Here is a 14,052-nt window from a genome sequence, read left to right as displayed (position 1 = left end):
TCGGCCGAGATGCGAAACGTTCGGCGTTACCATATCAGCCTGACCGTCTCAGCACCCAGCGTCGACAAGTATCCTGGTAAGTGTGCCAGGGGCAATAATTGAAACACCACTGCATCCAGGATACCTCCTAATTGCGCCTGCCGTGTACCGTGTGTTTTGTGGAATTGACTAATGCCGGATCAACAGCAAAACAGCATGCTCGCAAAGTCGCCTCGAAACTCGGAATCTCGCGCGGTCTCATCTATCTCATTGGCAAACCAACCGTCCTGTTCGATGACTCAGACCAAGCTGAGGCTTTTCGTCAGCGTCGCTATTTTTATTACTTGAGCGGGGTCAACAGCCCGGACTGCCACCTTACCTACGACATACACACAGATCTCCTAACCCTATACGTGCCCGATTTCGACCTGCGACGAGCGGTATGGATGGGACCGACACTTACAGTTGAGGAGGCACTAGAGAGGTATGGCCATTTCAATGCTGCCGAAAATATAGGATTCATGTGAGATACAGCTATGATATCGATGAAGCAAGATACGTGAGCTCCCTCGAGAGCGATATAGATTCTTGGCTCCGACACCAGAAACACAACTCTCGAGTTTTCATCCTCCACCCTGACCAACGGCCGCCGTCCATATATGAGGAGGGTGCTCTGGATACCCAAAGCCTCCAACCTGCCATGAATACAAGCCGGGGCGTCAAAGATGCCAGCGAAATCGAATTGATACGACGCGCAAACAAGGTCTCGGCTTTGGCGCATACAGCTATATTAGAGAATATAGGCACCATGACGAACGAATCAGAAATCACTGCTCTCTTCCTCAAAGTCTGTATAACGCATGACGCGCCGGAGCAGGCATATGGAATCATTGCCGCTGCAGGCGAGAATGCCGCCGTCCTCCATTATATGAAAAACAACGAGCCGTTTGGGTCCAGACCTTTGGTGTGTCTGGATGCCGGCGCCGAGTTCTCTTGCTACGCCTCGGACGTGACCCGTACTTTCCCCATTGGCTCCACAGGGGAGTGGCCAAGCGTCGAGTGTCGCGAGATCTACCATGCCGTGGAAAGAATGCAGGAAGAGTGCATCGCGATGATCCGACCTGGCGTGCATTTCCGCGACGTCCATATCCACGCTCACATCGTTGCCATCGAGGAGCTATTAAAACTCGGCATTTTCCATTCCGGAAGCGTCGAGGAGATCAGACAGTCCGGGGCCTCGACGGTGTTTTTCCCGCACGGCCTCGGTCATCATGTCGGGTTGGAAGTGCATGATGTCTCAGAGAAGTCTGTCATGGCGCGTGCCGAGGACAGTGAGCCTACCATGGTCCCAGTTTCCGCGCGCTCGCCTTGTGCTCTGTCGGCAGTGCCATTGGAGGAGAATATGATTGTGACGGTCGAGCCAGGGATTTACTTTAACCGAGACGCCATTACGAATGCGCGACAGCTGCCGTTTGCCCGGTTGATTGACTTTGATCTGGTGGAAAAATATATCCCCATCGGTGGGGTGAGGATCGAAGACGATATTCTTGTCACGGCTGGGGGGTATGAGAATCTCACCACGGCTCCGAAAGGCGAGAAAGCGTTGGAGATCATCCGGAAGAGCAATAAGCAGAACAAATCTACGTGAACGTTTCTTCGAATTTTTAATAACTGCATCTATCCAGCCACCCATAGCGAAATGAGCATAGTGAATTTCAATCTAAAAATGAGACCATATCTATAGTCTAACACGCGACGTGTACCGACGACTTATCAACAATATTAACACTATACTAGTATATGCAGGCAGTAGTCGTCGTACATACGTAGTTGTGCAGATCATCACACCATAAGATTACCCAGGGCCGACTGCGGCATCGGCATTGCATCGGCCGCGATAGCAGATAGCAGAACTGAGTCACACCACCACACCACACCTTATTCTTGACTACTGTTTCGGGTCACGCAATATGACGAGCCGAACCCCGTTTTTCGCTCATCGCAAAAATTTGCGTGGTCGTACGTACATACATACTTTACTCCCACTAGGGTTAAGATCTGAAGATGACGAATGAGCACGTATTACAAGGCGCTCGTGATTTGCTGGGCTAGGGTTACAAGCTGCAGCGTCCCGTCAGAATATGCGTGCCTAACGTGATCGTAGTCATAGATGATAGTAGTCATGCTTCTGCCTCTATTGCAGTAACGGCTGTATTGCGATTTTGTTAAGGTTGAGTGGGACCGATGATGTGCGAATAGTGAGGCCTAGCGCCGATGACTCACTGCAGCCGCCGATATCCTGTCCGACCACCTGATGCCATAGGAGACAAAGAGTCATACTTAAAGCCCAGTCATCTCTGCTTGCGCTCCTTTCTCTTCTCTTCTCTCCATCGCCTCCCTTAAAACGGAGCGGTCGGTCTGCCACCTTCCTCTCTCCTCTCTCCATTTTACATTCCTACACGTCGTATATATCTATTTTTTTTAAGAGAGGACAAAAGTTTATAAAAAACAAACACCAAAACATTATGGGCCAGAGACACAACCGACGCCGCACAAGGCCTCGGTCCCGCAACAGATCTCTCACCGATGACTTGCATCACCTGTCTGGCGACGAATCATCCCCCGCAACATCCCCTTCTCTCGCTTCGGTCTACCCTGTACCGCTATCCGTCGTCATCGAACCCGCCGCCCATCCCTGGCATATAGGATTCGATGAATGGCGGGGCGGTATGGGATCCGACCCTACTGGGATTGACGCTGAGCAATATCGCCTTTTCGGTGGCGTCCCTGGCGATGACCCAAGCCTGTGCAATAATATGCTGGAATATTTCGATCACCTTGATTACATCGACACGTGAGAACGGCCACAAAGGAGAATAATGTGTTCTCATTTTGTAAGGCTTTTTCACTCTCACCAAACAAAATTCCGGTCGCGTCCAGAAATATGGATAATAAACCGACAGCTCTTTCGTGATGTTGTCGGTGTTCGGTTCTCCGCGCCGCATTCGATTCGATTCGATACCGGATAAACGGGGATAAGAGCTTCACGACTTGCAGCAATGAAGACTATCGTGTGACAATAGTTGGATTGGTCCATGGTATAGCTCCCCTGTTGTGTTCCGGGTACATCTCACCCCGCCAATCAATCTCTTCGCCGACACAAAGAACCTCGCTGAACTGTTGTGGCTACCTCGAGACGTGTCCCCGCCATGTCGGTGGTGCTCGCATCTGCATTAGTGCTTGAGCTCCCGGTTTGGAGGGTTGATTGCTCAGGATCGCTGATAGATCTGGACGGATGGAGTGTAGGGATGGTTGTCGTGTCGTCTTGGCTGCTGTAGGCATATGCAAATGTGTCTTTTTTGCTCGAAAATATGATGCCTGGGCTACTATACCCGGTGTACATAATCAACGCATATTAGTATAGACAAGCTAGAAATACCATGTATAATCAAGAAGCGTAAAAATCTTCACATCTTCACATCTTCATAGTCAAGGACGTAGTGGCTTCCATAAGGCACGAGAAAGCGGCGGCCGAAACTAGCGCTAGTCTGTAAACAGAAGGCGGTCTGCGGGCTGGTCAGTTAACCGTGTCCTTTCGATCAAATAGGAAGGAGCGCCACACCATTGGTATACCGCGACAAATAATCCTCAACGACGCCTCTATTCCTGCACTCTCCACGCCTTCGCCCGACACAGTCGTCGTCTGATTAGGGATGCATAGTCGCCCTGAGTGCTACTTTCCGTTCTATCTATAAAATTCACTCCTTCCTGGCGCTGCGCTGATAGCAGCAGCCATTCCGCAAGATGTCTTCCACGGATTACAACTACGATGAACAGGTTGGAAGCGTTCTCTCGATATTGGCTTCGCTGGCTAACTTGAAGAGTAGGGTCAATTCTTTCCTTACTTTATCCTGACTTTGACCGGCCTGGTTACTCTCCCTCTAACATACAGTCTCCTCAAACCGCCAAAGAGTAAGTGTCCTCTACCCTAGACACCTCTTGTTAAACATCTAACCTATTCTTTCGGTTTAGATCTCGAGAATACTGCTCCCAGAATAAAATCGGACTTCAAACCACAACATGAAGACCTCATTCAAGGCCAGAAGCGGAAACGGTTACGCAAAGAACGACGGGTCAAGCGCGCTATCGCCGTGGTTGTCGGCTGGGCAATCATGGCGTGGATGGTCTACCTGATGATCGTCACTGCCAAAACGGTACCCAAAATTTACGACCCATACGACATTCTTGGAGTATCACGAGTGAGTCCACTTTCTGGAATCTGCTCCCCGCGAAGCTATTGCTGACCTCGTCTTCGCTTATAGAGTGCCGATGAAAAAGCTATTTCACGCCACTACAAGCGCCTGTCACTCATATACCACCCTGACAAGATCAAGCCCGACCCTGCCAAAAACGAGACAATTGAAGACCTCAATGAACGCTTTGTCGAGCTCACCAAGGCGTACAAAGCTCTCACTGATGAGGAAATCCGCAATAACTACTTACAATACGGACACCCGGATGGCAAACAGAGCTATAGCATTGGTATCGCGCTACCGAAGTTGATTATTATGGAGGGAAGTGGGAAATACGTCCTCTTGGTTTACGGAGCGTTGCTTGGTATTCTTCTGCCCTACATTGTCGGAAAATGGTGGTATGGCTCTCAACGCTTCACCCGCGAGAAGGTCCTTATTGCTAGCGCTGGCAACATTTTCAGAGAGTATAAAGAAGATATGATTGGTGGTCGTGTTGTCAGCGCCCTTTCCACTGGTGAGGAGTATAAAGACCTGTTGAAAGGCCCCAGAACAGAAGCCGGGCTTGCAACGATCGAGAAGAAAGTGTTGGCCATTGACGAAAGGGTTCTGACGTCTGGTGACCGGAAAACTCTCCAAAAACTGGACGATTCCACGAGGAGAAAGACATTGGCTTTGCTCTGGGCATATCTTAACCGCATCGATCTGGAGGACACTGTTCTAAACGAAGGTGTGTAGCAGTCTGACGTTTACATCATGTGAATACTGACATTTGTCTAGAAAAATTCGAAGCAGGATCTGTTGCCCTCTCGTTGAACGAGTCTTTCACAGCTATTACGCTTGCTTTTGGCAATCTCTTGCCTGTCATCGGCGCATATCGCATGTCCCAGAACCTTATCCAAGCTGTTTCACCTGGTTCTTCACCGCTTCTTCAATTACCGCATTTTACTGCAGAGATCGCCAAATCCGTGGAGGGCAGTGATGCGAAGACGCATTTGAGTGTTCAAAAATACATGAGTTTGCCGGAGGAAAAGAGGCGTAGCCTGACAGTCGGTCCTGGTTTGTTGACAGAGAAAGAATACAAAGCTGCAACTGCGGTTGCTAATCAATTACCACATCTCGAGATTGCGAAAGCATTCTTCAAGGTTATCGGAGAACGTGTCATTACGCCAAGCAGTCTGGTTCAGCTTGTGGTCAAAGGACGCATCATTCCACCTGGATCAGTGAATGTTCCTGATGTGAATGAGGTCGAGCTGGAAGATATCGATCCCGATGAGGGTGACCTCGACGCTCTCCTGAACCGGAAGGCAGGCAAGGTTAGAAGGGTTAAACAAGCAGATGGTTCGATTGTCGAAGAGAAACTTGAGACTGTTCAGCCTCCTCTTGCTTATGCCCCATATCTGGCACGCGATCATTCTCCAAGATGGCATGTCTTCCTTGCCGATCCAAAACAAGGAAAGATAGCTGTTCCCCCCTTCACTTTCACAACATTTGACAAGCCCATCTATGACGAAAACGGCAAGCCCACATTTAACATACAAACTTTGAAGATGCAGTTCCAAGCGCCGCCTCAGGCGGGCGATTTCTCATTCGTACTCCACCTTATTTCTGACAGCTACATGGGCTTTGACACGAAGCAAGAAATCACATTGCATATTGATGATCCGGCCAAGGCGGCTGCCCTCGAGGAGGAAGATGACATTAGCGAACCGGATGAAGGTAAGGTTTATTCTCCTGTCCGTCTGCACATGATTACTAATTTTCACAATAGATTCCATTGCCGGTCAGATGCAGGCTCTGAAAACTGGAGTTCCACCACCCAAGCGAAAGACGAAATCCGCAGACGACGATTCCGATGAGGAAAGTGATACAGATGGTGATGCGGATGATACAAGCGAGACAGACACAGAGACTGATACTGACGGGGAATAGAAAGACCAGTATCATTCATCGTTTGCATTGCATTTCTTTTGATCTCTTTTTTTCATTTTTCAATCGGGGGTTCATGAAGGGATAGCGAGTTTCCGAGGAAAATTAAATTCATTGATCGTCATCTTATCTTAACATGTATTATTTCAACCTTGTATGAATTGCACAATGAATAAATAGCGTTCGTTATTTCCTTGTCGAACTAGACGCCATTGCTGGCTGGTTAGGAAATGTATAATTCGACCGTTCCAAAATTCCACATTGACTGTGAGTGCGAACATATATAATTGTGCTTGCTGCCCTATGTCGATGTTGAATGCAGACATGCCCTCGCTTAACTTTAGAAATTGACTTGTGTGTCAATCGACAGACTCAACTTCAACTACCTTTCCAAATAACGACGTGTAATGCTACATATATATGCTAGATTGTTCCTCCCACCCCCCCCTTTTTTTTTTCTTTCTTATTTCTCTTATCCAAAAATAAGACGGCTGAATGAACGTCCTATTGTTGGTGATCCATCCTCATATTGCCAAGTCATACCGCATTCTTCACTCTCACTCAGCCTCAACGAGAATGAACAAATGCACGTGCAGTGAATGCAGCCAATTCTCAACCAATGCAAATCCTTCTGGCCGCAGGCTAAGAAGAGCATCAAGCCTATACCTTAGACTGCCGGGGCATGAGGCAGGAATATATCCTCAGAACCGGGCTGATTGGCTGAGACGCAGTGGTGCTTGCCGGCATCGCCCCAGGGATCGCCCCAGGGAATTGATTGTCATCGCTGCAGAAAAGTGCTATTGATGGGGTTGCCATACTGCGGCAAAATAGGGTAGGATTCCTGCTCCATTGCGAGGAAATGACCTCTCTCTGCCGCGGAGCTGAATGGAAGCAAGCCAGACGAACTGTGGTGACCCGGCGAGGACCACATCATGTCGACGGGAGTCTCACAACAACCGTCCATGGGGGCGTATTTTGAATGGTGGACATTGGCATTACCAAGCAGCTGCGAGTGATTGACGTTCTCTTGATAGGGGAAAGGACCCATTGGCTGGGCAAGGTTTATATCGTGGTGATGATGATGATGATGTTGCTCCTGCTGGACAGACTTGATATTGCTCTTCATTTGGTACGATCGAAAGTGGTCGTGTGAGGTACCCATGGTACCAGCGATAGATGGCTCGGTGAATTCTGCGACCTCTCTTGGGGTACTGGGTTCCGGGGATGGATCATCAGACGGGGTGGTCTCGCTTGGTTCTCTATACTCCGCAGAACCAATGCCGTCAGAAGTGGTCTCTAGTGCTTTCACATATTCGACAATATCCGCGAGAACTGTCCGGGGGTCTTCGATCATTTCTTCCGCGTGCTTGATCAGCCCTAGACGGTCTAGAATGGCATGTGTGCCGGGGCGACCTTGCGTTGACTCCTCCAATGGCGACCCAGGGAGCCCTTCCCGACTTACGCAGCGCCTGTATAAATCCTGAAGCGCTTGAAGGTGAACCGCATGCTGCGAGATGAGCATCTCTACAAATCTAGGTACCGGTGAGTACTTTTGTCTGTCTGGCAGGGTTGTTTCGGGTATTCACCCTCTGGAATAGACCTTCTCTTGGGTCGCCTTTCTGTCTCGAAATATACAAGCATGGTTGTATGCTAAGCACCTACCACACGGTTGCATACCATCGCACTGAAAGAGAAATTGAGTCACTCATAAGAACTATTATTCTAACAGAATCGGAGTACGGGTGGTACCTTGGATTTCTTTACTCGGCACCGCTCACAGGCTTTCAGGACATGCTTTCGCTTCGTTCGATAGATCTGGAGGGATGGCTTGTCATGATCGTGGTAATGTGGCGCTCTAGAATTTGGAAGTTGGAGCACTGCAGCGCTGTTGGGACAATCAGGGCTAATTTTAGGAAAGAGAACTTTCTGTTGTCGGAACATCTGCCTAGGCTACGAGATCCAAACGACCTCTCGTGAGATAGAAGACAAGCCGGGTTATATGCACGGATCGATTTTGGGTAAACTGATCTGACGGCAATCGAGGCTCTCAGACAAGCGATATGTTGTTCTAAATAGGAAATGCAGGGAGAAGGAACCTTGGGTTAAATTACATTCGAGGCGGGGGCTACCACAGATCAAGGAGATGGAACAAGAATGGCGGTCTCAGATGCCCAACAGAGATCTGCCACATAAATCGATTTCTGTGACGTGGTAGGGATATTTTCGAAAAGAAATCGCTCCTGCAGTCCCTATTTAGTTTATTATCCTATGAGAAAATCCCTGCTGTGTCTGACATCAGTGAAATACCGATCTAAGTGGTTATATTCAATGTGGCGTTGCAGAAGTGGATAATCATTATATTTATGCAAGTCCGGTATTATCACACCTACTTTTTCATGATTTGCATGTGCGAAAATGGAACCTGCTGACCTATTATTGTATATAGGTTAAATCTAGAGCTTATCATTCACACCAATCAGGATTTTGACAGGTTTACTTTCTAGACTTGATTAATCTTAAGTAGTAGACCTCAGTCCTGTGCAAGTCTACGGAATTTCTCCGGGAATATTAGTATGGCAGGTTGATCTCAAAAATCTTTACAAACTCCGCAGCAGATGGCCTGCAGTTGTTGTTTATACGTCTACACGAAGGAGAACCCCAGGCAGGAATAGCGGAGTTGGTCGGCTACGGAGCATCATATTGAAAGGGCCATTCAGATGACCGTCAGTTGGTGACGTCCACCTACTCGGTGTTCGTCTAGACACACTTGCTGGGGATGTTCCAGTAGAAGTGGGTGTGCCCAAACGAGAGATGCTGCTCTGTCAGAGTAGTGCTTGACTAGAAGTGCTGGGTGGGCATGTCCGATTGACTGATACTTGCTGAGAAAACTTCAGAAAGTTACCAGACTAGGCATACGTCAGACTTACACGGATCATCGGTGTACCGCGGGACAGTTTGATATACCAATTGGTGTACTCCAATCGGAATGCAGAATGGCAGGCTGGGAAATATCAACCGGTTGAGGAAGGAGAAGAAGAGGAGAAAATGACCGCAAGATCGTGCTGTCAGATGTTAGTTGGGCAGCGCAAACAAAGAAATGATCGGACATATAGGTCGCTTCCTAGGAGCTTACATGCTGCTGTCATATGATCCATGTCAAGGGAATTTACTTGAGCATATAATGCTCAGAGAAGAGAAGGCAAGCATTGTCTGAGGTCAACGAGGCAAGCAGCTACCTGCCTGCATGCGTCATCTTCTTCACCAACCAAGACTTTGCATTGGGAAGGTCAACCCCAAGACAATTCGATTTGATATTACTCGCTCGGAGAGCAGCTATGGACTTGCCCCGCACTTTTGACAGGAGGCTTTGCATGTCCAGACGCTGGGGTCAATATGACCCCAAACGAGCCGCCGAATATTTCCTGGGAAGCGCCATAGCATGCATAACCGAGATGGTTGAGTTGTCCTGCTATTGATACCATTCACTAGTTTCGATTTAATCCCTGGGCCATCGGCGGGCCGTTCCGAATAGACAACCATGTCTATCATGTCTATCATGTCTATCACATCCGCCTGATTCCAATTTGTAGTACAATCGCGCTTCGAGAAGTGGCAATGCTTTATTAGCTTCGACATTTACCCGTTTCAGGTGTAATTTTCAAAATGGAAAGTTATTTCTAGATCAATCCTCCAAGACAACCCCTCTTACCCCGTTTCTGCTCCTCCTACATCCCCGACCGGTCATTGGAGAAGCCTCGGTCGATTCGAGAACGACCGGTAAGCCGTGACTTGGTGAACCATGTCCGGTGCCATTCCACTTCCAGTTGGATTGGTTGCCGGGGCGGGTAAAGGGTGCAGGAGTACGATAACACGCTACTCGATGCTGTCACACAGCTAGCTCGCAGCAAGCTAGGTAGCTAGGCCATCGAAATAGTTCGATGTAGCTTTACATGGCCAGCCTAATAGGAAATCTTCCTTGCATGTCGATCGTCAGGCCGACTTGTCCAATATAATCCCACATCGCAACATTCATAAGCCAGGCCCATGGAGCTTAGGGCCAGCGATGCGTTGTACTTTGTACACCGTCTCCAGTGCATTAGCTACACGCATCCCATCTGTTTTCTGCAATGTTAGTTATTGGGATTATGTCGTACAGCGACACAGAGTACGCTCTTCCTAGGCTGCCTAGTTCGCAGCTAGCCTCAAATTTGGCTCGGGTGTGATATTACAGACTAGCATGCAGGCGGAAGAGGGATCGAAACGCTATTACCAGATACAGAAATGGGGAACAGTATTCGAGATACTCCGTCTTCTCCAATCATCACTAGATGGAAATCGTGGGGTAGAGAGGAGGGTGCTACGGCCGAGATCGGGAACGTACGAATGTAAATTCAAGACGACGGCTAGTAGAGTCAACAGCAGTCGTGGTATAGCATATATCTGCATTTCGTAGTTTGCCTTGTAATTGATCTACCATTCAAGCTATATCAATGTCGTTGTGGCAATGGGGCATAATTTTGGGATATGGCGCACTTGACCTAATTCGCTAAAGCCAATAAATTCCCTAGGATTAATTAGTTTCCTTTCCTTCCATTCATCAAAAATTGGTTTTTTTTTCTTTTGTTTTAAGAGTGGATATTTTCTTGCATGCATATTTACTATTTTAGTAACCACGAAGCCAAAAAGCAAAAAATGTTAACAAGAGAAAATAATCGAAGGGAACGAAAAAAGAAAAGAAACCAGCACGCAAAGAAAGGAGCGTAAAAAGGAGCAACTCAAATTTATTTGTCTGATAGTATTAGCTAGGAGGCATTTTCCATTTCGCATGTCAATGGATATCAGACCACTCACTACCCTGTTTCAGCAAGGCTGTGGAAGGGTGTGTGCTGGGATTAATGTCTACCTCGATCAGGTAAGCTGTCAAACGCGTGACAGGTCTGGACTGGAGCAACATAGCAGGGTTGATACAGGAATAATATTATCACCGCGTCCTCTCAATCTCAATGGCCAGTGTTAAGCCGATACTGAGTCGAGTGCTAATCGCGCTAAACATACCTACTTCGTAGCTGCAGCATGCAGGTTTTCTCACGGCTGTCAAAAACGGTCCAATCAGTGGTAAGAGGATACAAATCTCCGGTAGACATCATTGGAAGTTTTTCTTTTTTGCTGGTTATTTTTTTTTCCTGTTCCCTGTCCCACTCGACATAGGTTCTGGCCGGGTAGCTGCAGACACGCTCGCCATAGTTACTGCGTAGTGCGATGTGTCATGCACGCGCTCGCGCTCACCACGATGATTGATTGGGGCAGAGCGTGATAAAGAGAAGCTGGATAATATTCGACGACGGTGTTTCTCGGGGTTCCAAGTTGATAAGACAGATTATTAAGTTCGTATGGCACTGATGTAGGTGATGGTTTGTTTTGGCTATGTAATTAAAACTGATAGTACAGTAAAACCCATAGATTGAGAAAGCGGGGTCGGTAGTTTTTTGGGTTATTTCCGCACCAATTTCTATTCTCAATTACATATATACTCAAATCAATTGATGTTGAATGGAAGATGGGGGATTGAATGGTAGTGAATATGTAGGCACTGTGGATGGGGTATTTGCCCTAATCAACATTTGAACTGATGGACGAGTGATTTTCTTCATACTCACGTCTATTCTACTTCTCCGTGGACCATTACATGTTTAGAGAAAGGAGCAGGTAAAATAATAAAAAGCCATAACTCCGTCTGTGAACGCCTAACCCATGTCAATATGATGTGGTTTTTCGTGACTAGGATAAACCAGAAACCCAGTAGATAATAGTTGAATTTGACGTAGGTGCGCGTGGTTGCGACCAATCGACGTCATGACAATGATATGTTCTTAGAAAGAGATAATAAATGGCCAGGGGTTGAAGTATAGTAGAGTATCCTGCTCAGTGTTTCTCATCATCCTGAATGACAATGCTCGCCTCGCCATGGGCTAACAGATCAAAGCTTTCCTCGCTGGTAGAAGTCATAGGCGGGCTGGGAATAAGATCCGCGAGAGGAGTTTTCGGCAACGCTTTCTCCTGCCTCTCCTCGTCGGTAAAATTGAGCCCGGAGACCTTCCATCGACGATCGCCAATCCACTCCACGCCGTCTCCTGTCCCCTTACCCCCGAACTTGCGTCGACTTTGCTCGCGCTCCCCGAGAGATAGTTCTGCGTCGATCTGCTCGTCCACAACGGCTGGGTCGTTTGTTGTCAGAAGCAGGTTCCGTCGATGCCATTCACCGATAAACATGCCGTCGGGATCTGTCGTGTGCCGCACCTTCAGCCATTCGTCCATGTCATCGCCGTACATGTCGTGCAGTTCATGAGAGGAGGTTATATTAGTAAAATTCTTCGCCCAGTGAGGACGACCGCCCAGGTCGCGCATGAGCCACTCGAACGCTTCGTAATAACGCTCCCTGCACGGAGGATCCCGCAGGTACGGCCGATAAAGCGTCGCGTTGAGGTAGAGAGTCGGGCCATGGTGGCATGTCGGGTCGAGATAAGGGCGCGGAGTGGAGGATAAAGTGGTGTCTGAAACACGCACCTCAATTGGACAATGCACCCACACGCCCCTGGGACTGAATGGGATACGTGCGGCTTTCTCGTCGCCGTGAATCCACGCCGACAGGCGAGTGATCGCCTCGGGGCCTTTCTCCAATGGCAGTGCCCACTCGTTGACGAACTGTGAATAGAGGCAGTTCATCAACAGACCCTCGCGTCCATCTTCGACAGCTTCGGTCACCAGATTCCCTGGTTTGAACCCATACTGCATCCCAAACACAAACCACTCTACCCACGGCAACGCCCGGGGGAACCAGTTGCATAGTGCGAGGAGGTTATGGTAGACGTGGTAGCCCAGCCAGGCGCCGTAGAAGGTCTGCGGAGGAGGACTTAAGGGGAGGTCGGTCTTGTCGGCGCGCCAGAGGATGGCGCGGTCCGTATATGGAAGCCACCATGCGCGGACGAATTCGTGCGACGTCCACAAGTCCTTGTACCATTGATCAAGCACTTCCGCCAGAGGATGCAGCGACTGCTGCCACGCGATTCGGAAGGCAGGTGTGGTTTGGAGGGTGATTTCGGTAACGATGCCCAGTGCGCCAAGAGAGACGAGCGCGGCGCGGAACAGCGATGGGTTGTTGGTTGCACTGCAGCGGACGGTCTGTCCGTTGGCGAGAGTCACTGATAGACCGCGGATACATTCAGAGAGCAGGCCATGGCGAGACGAGCTGCCATGCGTGCCGGTTGCGACCACGCCTGCGATAGACTGGCTGTCGATGCTGCCCAGGTTCGGGAGCGCCAGGCCATGCTTGTCGAGCTCGCGGCCGAGATCTCTGAGACGGATGCCGGCCTGTACAGTGACCAGCCCTGTTTCCTGTGACAGACTTGTGATACGATTGAATGCGTCCAGGTTGATCAGCCAGGCGGAGGTGCAGGTCAGGTCGGAGGGTGAGTGGCCGCTGCCGACAGTCACCAGTCTGCGGCGACAACGTCGCGCGAGGATCACGACTTTCTGGATTTCTTCGAGCGAGCGCGGCTGAATGTACAGTTCAGGGCGCGAGTAAAACGTCTTTGCCCATGTGTGATGCACATGTTTCGAGGTCGCACGAAAGGGGACGTCCGGGTCGAGCCGGGAGAGCTCGCGGACGATGGCGGGGTCCATCGGTGAGATCGATCGTGATGAGGAAAAAGCAAAGAGGGAAAAGGAAGCAACGTGGTCACCGAGGCATGGTGGAGATTGCGAATAATATATTAATAGTAATAATAGCGCTAGCAGGGTGCCTAGATTTGAAGGATTGATAGAGAGAAGACTGGAGCAAAATGGTCGAGCCAAAAAAGAATCCGTGAGTAAGTTAAAAGCGTAGATAAGGTAAGGT

At 49.0% G+C, this 14,052-nt stretch overlaps 5 protein-coding genes across 5 annotated transcripts; 3 read left to right on the top strand and 2 right to left on the bottom strand.

Moving 5' to 3' along the window:
* Positions 1–9: 9 nt before the first annotated feature.
* BGW36DRAFT_294564 (putative Xaa-Pro aminopeptidase) lies at positions 10–1,627 on the top strand (the record flags this gene model as incomplete). Its single annotated transcript, XM_046211111.1, has 3 exons — positions 10–76; positions 187–463; positions 514–1,627. 3 exons carry the CDS (start codon positions 10–12, stop codon positions 1,625–1,627), a joined length of 1,458 nt encoding a protein of 485 aa, XP_046073302.1.
* Positions 1,628–2,504: 877 nt separating this feature from the next.
* On the top strand, positions 2,505–2,837 carry BGW36DRAFT_426527 (uncharacterized protein; the record flags this gene model as incomplete). Its single annotated transcript, XM_046220282.1, has 1 exon — positions 2,505–2,837. One exon carries the CDS (start codon positions 2,505–2,507, stop codon positions 2,835–2,837), a length of 333 nt encoding a protein of 110 aa, XP_046073301.1.
* A 644-nt stretch (positions 2,838–3,481) lies between these two features.
* On the top strand, positions 3,482–6,403 carry BGW36DRAFT_376824 (Sec63 Brl domain-containing protein). The gene is made up of 6 exons (XM_046215938.1): positions 3,482–3,816; positions 3,867–3,951; positions 4,012–4,238; positions 4,302–4,959; positions 5,010–5,948; positions 6,001–6,403. The coding sequence occupies exons 1-6, from the start codon at positions 3,784–3,786 to the stop codon at positions 6,159–6,161; spliced, it is 2,103 nt and encodes a 700-aa protein (XP_046073300.1). The 5' UTR covers positions 3,482–3,783; the 3' UTR covers positions 6,162–6,403.
* A 307-nt stretch (positions 6,404–6,710) lies between these two features.
* Positions 6,711–8,259, bottom strand: BGW36DRAFT_151072 (uncharacterized protein). Its single transcript, XM_046209509.1, has 3 exons — positions 7,908–8,259; positions 7,745–7,842; positions 6,711–7,690 (listed from the first exon to the last, which is right to left on the bottom strand). Exons 1-3 carry the CDS (start codon positions 8,097–8,099, stop codon positions 6,937–6,939), a joined length of 1,044 nt encoding a protein of 347 aa, XP_046073299.1. The 5' UTR covers positions 8,100–8,259; the 3' UTR covers positions 6,711–6,936.
* A 3,335-nt stretch (positions 8,260–11,594) lies between these two features.
* BGW36DRAFT_150887 (putative sugar 1,4-lactone oxidase) lies at positions 11,595–14,051 on the bottom strand. Its single transcript, XM_046209507.1, has 2 exons — positions 11,816–14,051; positions 11,595–11,748 (listed from the first exon to the last, which is right to left on the bottom strand). Exon 1 carries the CDS (start codon positions 13,836–13,838, stop codon positions 12,081–12,083), a length of 1,758 nt encoding a protein of 585 aa, XP_046073298.1. The 5' UTR covers positions 13,839–14,051; the 3' UTR covers positions 11,595–11,748; positions 11,816–12,080.
* Position 14,052: the final 1 nt, after the last annotated feature.

The sequence above is a fragment of the Talaromyces proteolyticus genome, assembly GCF_021365285.1.
Source record: "Talaromyces proteolyticus strain PMI_201 chromosome Unknown BGW36scaffold_5, whole genome shotgun sequence".
Taxonomy (NCBI): Eukaryota; Fungi; Ascomycota; class Eurotiomycetes; order Eurotiales; family Trichocomaceae; genus Talaromyces; species Talaromyces proteolyticus.
Note: the sequence above shows the minus strand (reverse complement) of the source record. Positions and strands in the feature narration are given on the sequence as shown.

Excerpts from the sequence above, each read along its gene's own strand:
- BGW36DRAFT_151072 (XM_046209509.1), bottom strand. The coding sequence starts at position 8,099 with ATGTTCCGACAACAGAAAGTTCTCTTTCCTAAAATTAGCCCTGATTGT. Across the intron at positions 7,843-7,907 it reads GCCGAGTAAAGAAATCCAAG|TGCGATGGTATGCAACCGTG; the intron begins GTACCACCCGTA and ends TTTCTCTTTCAG. Across the intron at positions 7,691-7,744 it reads GAGAAGGTCTATTCCAGAGG|ATTTGTAGAGATGCTCATCT; the intron begins GTGAATACCCGA and ends ACCGGTACCTAG.
- BGW36DRAFT_150887 (XM_046209507.1), bottom strand. The coding sequence starts at position 13,838 with ATGGACCCCGCCATCGTCCGCGAGCTCTCCCGGCTCGACCCGGACGTC.
- BGW36DRAFT_376824 (XM_046215938.1), top strand. The coding sequence starts at position 3,784 with ATGTCTTCCACGGATTACAACTACGATGAACAG. Across the intron at positions 3,817-3,866 it reads ATTACAACTACGATGAACAG|GGTCAATTCTTTCCTTACTT; the intron begins GTTGGAAGCGTT and ends CTTGAAGAGTAG. Across the intron at positions 3,952-4,011 it reads TCTCCTCAAACCGCCAAAGA|ATCTCGAGAATACTGCTCCC; the intron begins GTAAGTGTCCTC and ends CTTTCGGTTTAG.